Raw genomic sequence first — 14,885 nt, forward strand, 5'->3', positions numbered from 1 at the left:
TGGTTATTGGAGGCCTTATATTAGTTTATTTTGAAATTGTAGGTGGTTTATTGTTGAGGTGACCACATCTTGTGTGCTTAAGGAGGAATATCAATACATTTTGGTTGAAATGTTGAAATAATGTCCTACCTAAGTGTTTAGGGTGGTAACACATACACATGTAGTATATGTCTTAGTAGTTGCAATGAGGTGGCAGTTGTGAACAAGTCTTGGGTCAATATGTGTCCATGTTTCAATGTTTTGATTGTATTGTGCAATGTGGTCGAGTTGGTTATATGACATCAAAAACCCATCAGTGACATTGATAGGTTGCTTGTCCAATACAAAAGGGACCTATATTTTGATTTGGTGCTTTTATAAAATACACAACTTGTCCTTTTATGATGTATTTTAAAATATATTAAGTTTTTGTTACTTTTTGGTAGACTTTTGAAATCCACGTAGACATGTAATGGGGTCCAAGTGCTTATATGTGAGCTCCTATTTGCTCCACTAATAGCACACATTTTAGATCCCACACACTTATTAATTACTCCCTAAGTCATGTTTTTTTTTTTTTTCCATAGCTTGCAAAACTTCTTACTTTGAGCTAATATTTAGTAGTATCTACGTTCATTATCATCCAAAATTCTTAGGCCAATCTTGATGCATCAAAAGACAATCAAATAACAAAAAAAATAATTTGAATTTCTCGCTTTAAAAGATTAAGAAATTTGCATACTCCATTCTAGGACCTTGCTTGCTACATGTAACCTTTTACACCTATTTTAATGGTGGGGAAAACATCTTGTCGTACCATAACATGCATTCTAGAACATTTAAAAAATATTACTAGTTATTATTATTATTACTATTATTAAATGTTGGCTACAATACATATCAAAGATGTATACAATATACACCACATTTTTACAGCTTTGAGAACGATACACCTTGCATGCTTATTGAATATGAAATCACATCAGACTGACTAGGAGTTTTATATGGGTCCCTTAGGCTTATGCCCTTGTAGACGTCATTAAAAATCTTTCATTCATTCATTCAGATGTAATTAGAAAATACAAAATCTTTACAATTGAAGGATAGTTACGAAAATAAATTAAACTCCTGCAAAAAATCACCACCATTCGCTACCTAATTAGTACTCAACATAAAAACTCAGAATTATCATTCAACAAATTCATTTTGCTCCCAACAATGGTTCTCTAATCCCTTCTGACAACTTTGTAGCGACCAAATTTTCTATTGAATTCTGTTGGCTCAAGCTTCCTTGATGCCCTTGTCGACCTCCCTGGAAAACAATCCAATATATAAATTTATTCTTATATCTCCTGAACATCTTGAATATGATTCAAGAAGATGGAATTAATAACCAAAAAGGTTGTTGTTTGTTACTGGGGGCATCTTGAACCCCAAATAGCTAACAGCTGTTTTCTTTCAGCTCATTCCAAGTAATTTCTTTAAAAGGTCATCAATACCAGAGAATAATCACCAAATATGCAAGAACCCAAAAATGCCCATATTGATAAATTTAGTGCAGATTATTCATTGACTTACTCCTGTCCGACCAAGATTCCGCCTAGAAGGATAACGAGCGATTGTCGATGCTGCTACTGCTGCTGCAACACGTATCCTGAAAGAGAATGGGCTAATCAAGCATGTCATGTAAATCACTGAGCCCTAGGGCTTTAACAATGCGTAACAATTCAGAATGTGTGTACATAATTGTCAAACACGACAATTTGTTCTTCAATACAATCCCAATAGATTAAGTTTCTAAGATATGATATGTATCTTGTTCACAATAGAAGAATGTTATGTTAGAATTGTTTCCCAAATGATAAATAACAGGGAGGAGGTGAATCAAATGCAATTCCAAGCTTCCTAACTAGTTCTCACGTTGGAGCCACTTTATTGTGAAGTTAGTGCCAATTCCAGGCTTCTTCACATACCAGTCAATTAGAAATTTCCAGTCCTATTCTTTTTCTTTTCACGTTTCTTATTGTCTCCTTGATCTTTTCTCCTTTTTGCCTACTGCCTTGAAGAGGCCACTTATCTTCCTGGAAAGCTAAACTTCTTATTGTTCAGTTGAGAACTAATTTGCATCAGCTCTGCAGTGAGATTGGGTGTTGGAAAAGGCCTGAAGAGGCTACGGATGAGTGGCTTTGTACCTTTCACAATTCTGAAAATGTGGAAACTGAGCGTCATTTTGTTGACTGTGCCGCTTTTAAGTACAGCAGGGCCAGATTCACGAATTTCCTAACTGCTTGTTATTGGCATAACTTATTCAGCAGGGAGAACATTGAAAAGATTGGGGCCCTCATCATCATTTTATATAGGAAAAGACTTAATCTGCTGAAAGCGACAGCCTGTCTCATAGGCTATGCTTAGTCTTGTAGACGTTAAAACTTTCTTTCTTTCCCTCAGAGAAATTCCTATGATTGCTATAATGACATTTTGCTTATTATAAGGTCACATCCCTTGTTTCGTGCTTGACTTCTGAATGGAAGGTGTGAAAAAGGTTTGGTTTTTCTATTCAGGGAGTCCAATATGTGCCATGGATGCTTGACGGAAGAACATTATTACACAGATTTATAGGTTTTCACTCAAACTTAAAAAGTATCTTAAGGAACAGATGCAGCAGAAACACATTTACCAGCTCCAGGAGAAGTAATGATTGTTCGAATTCAGAGTGGATGTTATACAGAAGCATTCCTTATAAAATATCATCAAATAAGCTTTGAAGACAATTCAGGAAGCAAGCCGGTCTTTTCAGGAAATCTTGCTCCAACATTTAGTCCAACTCTAGAATTGCAGAGTAGGTACCAGTTTCAGTAAGACTCTAGTCACTTTTAGCAAACAATTCTCCACCATGCAGGAATTTGTGTCAAAATGCACTCCAAATGTCCTTTGCCAGAAAAAATATATATTTATTTATGATGCAAACATTGTAATCAATGTGAAAATTTGATGCAGGAATGTCCTGAATTGCAATCCAAAGATACGTTGTTCAGGAAAAAAATTGTGTGGTTGCATGATAATCTTTTTAAAAGTTGAAACAGCAGCGGGAGTGACTGACACAAGCTCTTTGTCTAAGATGCAACCATACCATTTGGAAACAATGGCCTCTTTAAAACATGAAGTTTTTGGTATGTCTATTATCATTTCAAAGGCTTGTGAGACAAAAAGGTTTGACAAGGCCAGATCACATGTTTTAAATTTTAACAAAACATTAGTGCAAGAGACAATGGTCGGCCATGTCACTAGATATGTACTTAAGGAAATTATCTCAAGTTGAATTCCTTTATTTATTCATCGCCCCTCTTTCTTGGCAACAGAGGGATGATTAGAGATAGTCAAAGAATTTTCCTGGCTGCCACTGAATTAAGAAATATTGTTGAACATGATAGTCCTACTTGAAGAAATGAGAAACAACATTTATTCTTGTACTCTTAGCTTAAGAATAAACGAAAGGAAATTTTGAAGTATTAACATTTTGCAAAATATGAAGTTGTAGATGAAATGGTATTTTAAGTGGGAAAAATCCTTCTCATCTTAAAAATGAACATGAAGTTTATCCCGCAGGCATCAGGAAAAGGTCACAAATGTTTATATATGCAGTTTTGTGGCACTTAACTACATTAAGTGAATCTTTGATCATGTGAATTCATTGCAATCCCCTGTAGACAATTAATTTTAAGGAAGAGATTGGCACGTTAAAGCTCCAATTTGAAATTGGAATTTGAAGATGCAAAAGAGGAGATGCATGGGCTTAATGTTTTATGCCGGTCCAAATTTTCAAGTTTTAAACATGAACAACATAAAATTCTAAAATTTGTTGAAGTTCAGACACAAACTAGAAGCCCCAGAAGATTTATCAATGGTTGGGCTTATCACAAATCCCAATGCCCAAAACAGAAGCAAAATAATTTGCAGTCAAAATTAAAATGTAAAATTATGAAAATCCACATGGATGTAGGTCGCAACATGGAAATTCCAACATCTGAAACATGAATGGAGAAGAAAAATTGTAGGTCCTAGTTGGGATTTAGAATTTGCAAAAATGGAATTAACTTGCCAATCTCGACTCCAATATGAAGTTGAAACTTTCCAAAAGAACCATTCAGGACAGAGAATTTATACTAGTAGCACCATAATCAAGAAAGGCTAATATAAGTACGAGAGAGTTTTTATACTCAGCATTATTATAATAGAGCAATGCTAATATAAGTATGACAGTAGAAAAAATATCTAGGTAACCATATGGCATCTAAGCCTAAAGCGGCAGCATGCTATTGTTTATTATTTAATCATAAAGGCTGATCATGTAATGCCCACCCGTACTTCGCTTTTATGCTCTGATTGGCAAACTATTTTAGGCCGATTTTATGCATCTATTAGTTTTAGAGATACTAGATTTACAATATTATGCTATTATTTCATAACTATATATATATGTAATAATTTCTTAGTTGACTATATTTCATGTGTTGTTTAATAATTGTGTTTATTGGTGCATTAATGATGCTTTAATGGTTTGTAGTTAATAAATGTGATTTTTTTCATAAAAATGTCAGATGATGCTTTAATGATGATTACTTCATATTCATAACGATGCATTGTTTTATCTGAGCATTTGATGTTTGACTTGTGATTATTATGATACTTATCCCATACTTGCATGTGTATGGTGCGCGTGTTTGTTTCATCTTTTGTCTGACTTGTTTGATGTAGTTAAGAGAGAGAGTTGTAGTCACCTGCTAGTCGGGATCTACACGATGTACCACTCCCTGTCATTGCTTGTTTAGTTTAGATATATTTATATACACGTACATGCTCATCTTTTATGCAAAATACATGTACCGGACATCGACTTCCCTAAATTGCCAAGATGAGCGTGCCCTATTACAAATATTCAAATGTTGAGAATGGTGCGTATGTGGTTTGATTCTTACTTTGGTTGTTCTTCCTTATGCATTTCTTGAGGTTTGACTTAGTGATTTGTCTAATAGATTAATTATTTATGAGTTTTGGATCGATTGATGATATTGATTTATCAAATGTTATATGATTTATGAGTCTTGGATTGATTGATGATATTGATTTATCAAATGTTATTTGATTTTAAAAGAATGCAAAAATGTTAAAATATGGCGATTTTGCATTTATTGGAATTATATGGATTTTTAGTTAAATTAGAAGATTTAATTTAGAAGTCCTAATTTTAGAAAACTATGTTAAAAAGATTTGAAAATTAAATATTAAATATTAAATATTAGACTTTTATTATGGTGTAGCATTATTATTTAATCAATAACGATTTAAAATTTGTGACATTTAAATAATGCACTTAAATTAGCTTTATTAATTAAATAATAAATAAATGTCTTTTTATGAAATTACTTTGAAAGAAAAGTGCAGAAATAAATAAACGACTATTTTCAATTAAAAACGGATTATTTGTTCATGAAAGAAATAAGTAAATAAAATAATTTCAATTTTAGACCTATGGAGACAAAAATCCTAAAAGGTAATTAGAGTTCTATATTAGAGTTTTCAAGTCATTATTACACACAGGGTTCCGAAAGCAACTCTGGGGTTTGTAAAAGAAGAGAATTTTTGTGGCTTGAAAGATTTATGTTGTAATAGGAATCTCACCGTTTGTTAGATTTTAGCATTAGCATAAGGTAGGGTTTGAAATACCGTGAACGCATTTTCAATTGAAAAAGATTTGCTTTCTCTATGCTTGATTGGGTGATTGAAATCCTATCTGTCATCTTGATTGTTTTCCAAATTTGATTGAATGGGATTAGTTTCTCATTCTTTTAGAAAAGAAAATTTTAAAAATAAAATAAAATTGTGAGCTAGGGTTTGGTTGAAATGTGATTGAATCGAATTTACAATTTGTTTTAGAATTCTTCTTGTTTATTTAAAAAAGAAAGAAAGAGAAATTAAAAATAAGTTGTTGGAATTTTCTTCATTAAAATTTTAATGTGAAAACTTACTTTTCTAGTCTCCTTATATTTAACAAAGAAATCCAAGTAAAAATCTGATTCTTATATGTAAAATATAATATCTATAATGCTAAAGATTATTATTATTGTTTTTGTAAAACAATATGACTTTGAAAACAAAATAAATAAATTAAAAAAAAAAAAAAAAAAAAAAAAAATAATAATAATAATAATAATAATAATAATAACTTGCTGTAAAAAAGAAAAAAAAGAAATACAGTGACAATATTAAATAAATAAAAATATAATTAACAAATATAATTACAAAAACAAAACCGATTGTAAGAAGCGCATACATTATGCATTATGCATGTAACATAAAGTCAAAAGGGTAAGTGTGTTGGAAAACACGAGTTATCTCCTCCCTAACAAACACATAAATTAGTATACTTCTTTTTATTTTGGAGCATTATTGTTCTATGTATATTTTATTTGGGTGGTAAACTAAAAGTTAATCCTATTTAGATGAGGTTGTTTTATCTATATTTATATTAAACCATTTTTGTTAGAAAGTAAAATCTATCTTATTATTTAGTTTTAATTAGTTACTTTTTTAAAAAATATTAGTAATATTTATTACTTAGTATAATTATATTTATGTATGTTAGTTTCTTTATAAAAATTTAAAAAAGAGTTTATGCAATAGAAGTATGCATATTTATTTATTTGAGATTTGAGTCATGATTTATTTATTTGTATTAAATTAGTAAAATTTAATCAATATATTCAATTGGCAAATTTTTTGTTTTATTTGTCCTTTTGGTATACCTTATCGCATGAGGCGATATGTGTGTGTGTGTGTGTATTGGAACTTTTGTGGTTTTCATTTTGTGATGTGTTTTCTTTTGTGCGTGTTTAACTGACCAAGTTAGGTGTACGCTAGACTTCTGTATTTTTTTTAAATTTTTTTTTTTATGTTTATCTGACTAGATGTCATGATGTGTCATGTGATTTACATTGAAAAGTTGCATTTGGTTGAGCATTATGTTTACTTGGGGTTGATAACCAACTTGTTTTTGGCTTGCCTATTAAGGAATTAGGTTTGATCTTTATGGGTGTTGTGGTATGGGACACAACTATGTTTTATGTACTTAGGAGAGGTTGTCTAGGTACATGTCTTTGGGAGTGGCTTGCAGTAAGGGTCTAAGACCCAAAGTAGTTAGTGTTAGGGTAACCTATTGTAAGTTATGTAATAAGTGATAATCTAGTAATTAATGTTTTGGGAAACACACTAAAAAGATAAGTTAGAGATATTTGCCCTACTCATGCCTTGAGTGCTTGTACAGACTAAGGATGGGAATGAGATGACAATATGACTAGTTTGCCTCGTCTTCTTGAGAGGGTTTTCTACTTCCACATTTTTATGTAGGGTCTGGGGTTCAAAGTAACCAATCTAGGGTAACTCAACACTTGAGGGTCTGGGGTCTATTGAGAGACTAGTCTAGGGTAACTCAAGTAATTTGAGCATGTGATGACACTCCCTAGAATGTAGCCTGAGTCTTCTCTGTAGATTTTGTTTGTACCTCTAGTAGTGTACTTATTGTTGGATGTATTTAATGTGGTTATTTACTTTCATTGATGGTGATTGGTGGTTTATGGGTATTGTACTTTTGTCATGTGGTTCTTGACTTGAGGTGGATATCTTTCGTTGACTTTATCTTATGATTTTGGTGATTTGATCTATTCTTGGTATATGTATGATGTTTTGTTATGTGGTGTTGGTATTGGATTGAGTGTTCTTTTTTTTGGAGTATCTTATCTTCTTGAGTAGTATGTGTTACCTTTGAGGTAGTTTTGGCTTTTAGGATTCCTTTCCTAGGAATGGTTCTTGATTGATTAGCTATATGAGGATTATTCATTATCTTCCTTGCGCAGTGGGAGTGGAAACCTAACTAGGCAACCACGCGGTCGAGAGGTAGTGTCTTCTTACCATTTGGGTCCCCCTCACATTGCCAGCTGTTGGATGTTCATTGCAGGAGATGTACCTTTATCATTCTTATTTCTTATCTTAGAGACTTCTTTTCAGTTGATGTATATATGCTATCATGTATTCTGATGCATTGTATCTATTCTCACATACCCTGTGACATGTGTAGTAGATGTTATTTATTGAATGTACTTTCATTGTATTAGTTATACTTATCCATTTGCTTATGCGATTATGTATCTGCTATTTCTTTATGATCATGAGACATTGTACTTGAAACTTAAACTAATTAATTTAAACTTCTTAAACATGACTCAATGTGAAGTAACTCTTGAGGAATTGAAACTGTATTTGTAATTGCTTATGTGTATGTCATATCACTTCCGCATTAATGTTATCTTGATGTTGTGTTAACTTAAAAAAAAAAAAATAGTTTAGTAAACATTGTTACATGTTAGGTTTATTTCTCTTGGGTTCTCGGGCGGGGCATTATAGATCACACTCTTTGAAAACAACACATTAAACATTTAACCAAGAGATTGGATAAAATCTTTATGAACAACACAGGCAAAAGGTGACTGATTGAGTCAATTAAACTTGAAAACTAGCTATACTGATATTGGTTGGAAGTAAATTTATCAAAAACATAATTATAATTTATTCTTGCGCTACTATGGAGAGTAAGTGCAACCAAAATATTGGCATCTCCAAATTATAGCTAAGTTCTCTATGATACTTTAATGGTCTTTTGAATGGTGGTTTCAAAAGACCCATGACTTACTTTATGACTTGTTATTTTTCCAAACAAAAATGTTCTGTTATGGAATACTTTATTCACTGTTTGGTAGTTGGCTAAATTGGGTTTTGACTCTTTAAGATGTCTCATGATATATATATATATATATATATATATATATATATATATATTGCGTGTGTATGTCTACATATACAGATTTAGATGTACATATACAACATTTTTATTCTCATATGTAGGCATAGAATGATACTTGCAAAGAAAAAAGGCATCAATAGTATTAAACATGCACCACATAATGACACTACAAGTAACACATGATAACAATTTGTTGGTGTCATTAATTATTTCTAATTGCACTTTACTTAAGCTTACTTAGGATAATGCATTACATAGTAGTTTGCATATTAGACACCCCAGAGTTTGCATTTTATTCTTACACATTGTGTAGGATAATTCCACTTTAAGCGGTGATATTTCTTATCTCATTTCCACTTTATGTGTGAGATTCACCTTAAGTGCTTTTATTACATTATCATCCTCACATTGTTGCACATACATAATTGTATAATGGAGGATGATCCACCTTTGGTAGACATGTGATTCCACCTATTGTGGGTGACAAGTTATCACTTATTTATCTCCTAATTATTGTTTTCTTTTACAAGTTTACCACAAGCAATGACACAGATCATTGTTGCCCTCTCAACCTTAGACGATATACAACTATTGTCTCCCCCAACCATTTCTCATCTAAGTAATGCAGATTTATTATTTGATCTACAGTTGTATGCATATTCCATGTTGAAGAGAGGAAGATTTGATCTTCCTTTATATCTACCTATGGCACCCCTTCACCAAGGGATGTCACTCTTCTATGCTAGCCCCGCTAATTATATAAATGTCTCATATAATTGATTATTTAATAAATATTATCAATATAATTATTACATTATATATATATATATATATATATATATATATATATATATATATATATATATATATATTATAACAATTATATTAGTAATATAATTATATTATCACAATCTTTATGTTATCTTTGTCGACTTGAAGGAATCTGATCATAGCAACAATTAACATTGACACTCCATCTTAGCTAGGGAGGAATCCTTCTTGAAATTTGAGTTATGCATTGATATACATCATGGCTACTTCCATAAATGAAAATGTAAATGAACACAAGTGCTCATCATGGAATCACTCAACGCGATATTGCCATCTCTATGTTCACCATGGCTACTCCCAGAGGGTGAATAAACAAAGTGCTAAGTAATGGAATTTCTCATGACATTCACCATAGCTAATCCCAAAGGATAGATCCATGATGGATACTCTCATGTACAAGTCCCATCATGGAATCACTTAATGTGATGCATCATCTCATCATGGTATTCACAATGGCTACACCCAGAGGGTGGAACAAGGGCTTTCATCTCAAACTTCTCTCTCACAGAGAAGAATGCATTAGCAAGGACTTGCACCTCACACTTCTCTCTCATAGAGAAGAATGTATTAACAAGGGCTTGCACCTCAACCTTTTCTCATAGAGAACAATGCATTAGTAGGGGCTTGCACCTAAAACTTCTCTTTCACAAAAAACAATGCATTTTAATACATCTCTAAAAGTCTCTGATGCCAAGGCTCCTTCTCAGCAAGGGCTTTATTCTCCACATTTTCAACCTTGTCTTGAAAATGCCAAACATTACTTTGTCAAGGGGCTTGGTGAGATTATCACCCATATAATCATCAATGCTAATGTGCCTCTACTGAATAGCATTCTTTTATTTGATCTCCACATGCTTTGACTTGTCATGAAATACAAGGTTGGAGTCTGCATGTCTCTTGGTTTATTGCAAGTATCTATCTATCTAGGAATATCTCGAACTAGGTGTCTGCATAAAGGCCTTCAAACCTACAAACATAGGACTCCGTCCCCCATGAATCATAGTCCTCTAATTGCTACATTTTTGCAAAGAGGAAATCAATGATAGAACTAGAGAAGTCATGGTCCAAGTAGAAGTATTCTTGATCATTAGAGAAACCATCATGACATGTTCCACTCCCTTTGAACCAATATGATCAAGATCCTTAAATGTTAAATGAAGCAAATCATGGAAGAGATCTTGCTCCAAGAATGCAATCATGTTGGAATTGTCTCCAATGACTCCACTGATAGGAGAATCGACCTGCTCTAGTGTTGTTGCTAAGAGTTTAGCACTTTCCTATTGGAATAATTAGGTCCTAAGATTATTGAGAGGGAGGGTGAAGCAGTAATCTACTACAAATCAAAAAATAGATCAGATAATACTTTTCTTTAAACGTTCACCACATGCATGTAATAAAGAACTTGTAACAAAACATGCAACTAGAAATAACCATCCACACAAATTCAACACATGATATGAGGATATTTCTCGTGGAAACCCAATTTGGGTGAAAACTACAGTGCGATTGATGTCCATGAATATGAATGAACTCTTAATGCTTGGTTAAGAGCTTAGCCCTATTAGGAGCTTACAATAAATCCTAAGAATTGAGCTTATTAAGAGTTGTAATGTCCCTTGTTCCCACAAAGGAGAAGAGATTGTCGAAACAATGTTGCACGGTCCTCTGTTGTCTGTTTGCAGATGCCATATAGTGTCAAGGGAATGCGTAGGAGAGTTTGTATGGTAGTAGTGAAGCCGTATGGTGGGGAAGTAAAAGGCCATATGGAAGGGATGGGGTGTGGCCGTACAGTGGAGAAGTAAAGAGACGTGTGGAGGGATGTATGGCCGTATGGTGAGCAGATGTTTGGGGCTTTCGTACAAGAGAAATATGGAGGCCGTACGCTAGAAAATGGCAACATTACAGTGAAGTAGCCAAACAGTTGTAGTTGTGAGGGCCGTAAGGTGAACTTAAACTAAGCTTGGAGGTCATAACATGTGAGGTCGTGGTGTGGAATGAAATGTAGGAGTCCGTACAGACACGAAAAGTGATTGCAATACAATTGATGGTATGAACAACAATGAGATTCAATGCAGACAAACAATAGATGAAATTACACAGAACAAGAGAGTAGAACCAATAGAACATAAGGGTAATTTGCAATATGATGGTGCTCTGATTTGCCAGACTCGAGCGAAGTGTTATAGGTGACGGTTGAATCCCACCAAAACCAGAATAGCCAAGTAAGGAAGATTTTTCACTTCCGAAATGGCAAACAACAGAGAATCCCAACTAGAATTCACAGTACAAAGAAATAATCCAAAATGCATCCTAATGACAACCTACAAGTCGTGCTTAAATACCCTTCGGGGAAAACATTCCGAGGGTGTACAAAGATAGCCGACAGCGACACAAACTACGGAAACAAAAATAAAAATAAAAATGGGTCTTAGATATATTAAATCAATCGGCCCATTAACAATAGTTTGATTAATGATTTATTTTATAACGGGAACATTAAAATCCTCCCATCCCAAATTTTGCTTGTCCTCAAGCAAATGCAATGCCAAGTGCTGGAGAATGTGCTCGCCCTCCCACATTGTGTCATCTAATGGTAGGTGTTTCCAATGCACCAAATATTCCTTCACGTGCGATTTCGTAGGGTCTTCTCACGTACTTCGATGATCTCGACCAGTTCCAATATGAGTTTTTCTTCTTCATTGAGCGGCCGAAGGTCTGTGGCTACTGTGACGTTCTACCCCATGACCCTTTTCAAGCATGAAACATGAAAGACATTATGGATACAACTTCCCTCTAGAAGTTCCAGCTCATAAGCGACTTCGCCATGTGACAAACTATGCGATAGGGGCCATAAAATTGTGGTTCAATTTTTCTTTTCCCTTTTCCTTCAATGAAGATTGTTGATATGGCTGGAGCCTGAGATAAACCAAGTCCCTTCAAAACTCCTCTTCATTCGATGTCTATCGCATACATCTTTTGTTGATTCCGTGCCCGTTGCAAGTTCTCCTTCAGGTATCGTAGGATATCTTGTTCCTCTTGAAGCTAATCCCTCGCCCTTGGTGCACAACTGTCTCCTAGCACTATGTCGATGAAGGAGAGGGGTTCGTACCCGTATAGAGCTTTGATGGTGCCATCCTAATGGACATGTGATACATGGTATTGTAACAATGCTCTCCTAGGTGTATCCATTTGACCCACGCCCATTGTTGTGCCGAAACATAGTTTCGAAGGTAACCTTCGAGCCACTTGTTTACAATCTCCGTTTGTCTGTTTGTCTGCTGGTGGTAACTCGTACTTGGTGACAATTCTATCCCTACCAATTGGAATAGTTCTGTCTAGAAGATACTGATGTATCGCCCATCTCGATCATTGACAATGTTTTGGAGTAACCCATGTAGACGAAAGACTTCTCTAAAAACCAGCTCGACAACTTGTGCGGCCTAAAAATTTGAAGGGATGGCGAAGAAATGTGCATACTTTGTCAACCTATCAATGACCATGAAAATACAATCCTTTTGATTCACCTTGGGAAACCTCGTTATGAAATCCATTGAGATACTTTCCCATTTATGTTCTAGAATCGATAGAGGTTGTAGTAACCCGACAGGTAGAGTATGTTCGGATTTGCTTTCTTGGTAAACCGCACACTCTCTTACATACTACAATACATCTTTAAGTCCTTTCCATGAAAACCTCTCTCGAAGACTTCTATATGTTTTGAGGAAGCCCGAATGTCCTGCCAAGGGTGAGTCGTGTACCTCCTTCAAGATTTTCTGCTTCAATTTAGATTCAAGCACTAGGAATATCCGACTCTTATAGTAAATGATGTCATCTACCACTTTGTACCAATCATCCTGGCGATGCCACCATCAGCTCATAGGCAAATGTGTTTTAGGAATATTCTACCAACAAATGTGCTTTCTAGTTGGCTCAAATCTGGGTTAGTAAGCAGACGACGGGTTTTCTAGACAAAGCATCTGCAACCACGTTGTTCTTTCTTTTTACATATTCAATTTCAAGATCAAAGGCTTGAACCTTGCTTACCCATTTCTGTTGCCTTTCGTTCAAATCTCGTTGCTCCAAAAAATATCTCAAACTATTGTGATCCGTGCAGATGACAAAATTGGCACCTATCAGATATTGTCAAAACTTGATTAGTGCATGTACGATGGCCAACATCTCTTTGTCGTAGATGGAATAGAGGCGTTCTGTTTGCTTAAGCTTACTGCTCTCATAAGCTATGGGGTGTTTATCTTGCATTAGTACGGTGCCAATGCCTTCTCTGGATGCATCGCACTCCAAAATGAATGGTCGAGTGAAGTCAGGTAATGCAGGTACAAGACAAGTGCTCATTGCCTCTTTTAGCTTATCAAAAGTGAGTTGTGCCTTTTTTTTCCACTGGAAAGACCCCTTCCTTGTAAGATCCATTAAGGGGGTGCGCTAAGTTGAGAGAATCCTTTAACGAACCTTTGGTAATAATTGCACAGTCCAAAAAATCCTCATAATTTTGTGAGTGATTTTGGGGGAGGCCAATCAATGATAGCCTAAATCTTCTCTTGATGAACTTGAACTCCATATTTACTGACAACGTGCCCTTGGTACAATATTTCTGTCATTCCAAATTCACACTTGGATTGCTTGGCGAAAAAAGACTACTCCTCCATGATCCTTAGGACTTCATCAAGATGCTTTAGGTGCTCCTCCCATGTCCTGCTATAAATAAGAAGATCATCAAAAAATATCAATAAGTACTTACGCAATTGTTTGTTGAAGATGTGATTCATGCATGATTGGAATGTAGTAGGTGCATTTTTCAATCCAAATGGCATGACCAGAAATTCATAATACCCCTAGTGACAACGGAAGGCTATCATTTCTACATCTTCCTCTCTCATGTGGATCTGATGGTATCTAGAATAGAAATCTATTTTTGAAAAATAGACTGCGCCATGTAACTCATCCAACAACTCATCTATCTTTGGAATGGGATATCTATTCTTTATTATTTTTTTGTTTAGCGCATGGTAGTCCACACACATGCGCATTGCCCTATCCTTCTTGACTAATACTACAGATGATGCGAAGGGGCTAGAACTGGGACAGATCCATCCTTTCTCCAGTAGATCCTAAATAGTCTTTTTGATCTCATCTTTGAATTTCTTGGGATGACGGTAGGGTGTGGTTATGACTGGCTTGGCTCCAGCTTCCAACTCGATAGTAT

General features: G+C 34.6%; 1 protein-coding gene across 2 annotated transcripts in view; it reads right to left on the reverse strand.

Annotated features, from left to right (window-relative positions):
• Window positions 1–817: 817 nt before the first annotated feature.
• Window positions 818–14,885, reverse strand: part of LOC149540055 (DUF21 domain-containing protein At4g14240-like) — a 215,133-nt gene continuing 201,065 nt past the window's right edge. For both annotated transcript variants that reach the window (XM_089801251.1, XM_089801250.1), the window contains 2 exons: window positions 1,558–1,633; window positions 818–1,291 (listed from right to left, as the gene is read on the reverse strand). In XM_089801251.1, the coding sequence (XP_089657377.1) occupies window positions 1,181–1,291; window positions 1,558–1,633 (187 nt within the window). In that variant the 3' untranslated portion in view covers window positions 818–1,180. The remainder of the gene's footprint in view (window positions 1,292–1,557; window positions 1,634–14,885) is intronic.

The sequence above is a fragment of the Cupressus sempervirens genome, chromosome 9 (genome assembly GCF_028749045.1).
Source record: "Cupressus sempervirens isolate cs-2001-9-10 chromosome 9, ASM2874904v1, whole genome shotgun sequence".
NCBI classification, from domain to species: Eukaryota; Viridiplantae; Streptophyta; class Pinopsida; order Cupressales; family Cupressaceae; genus Cupressus; species Cupressus sempervirens.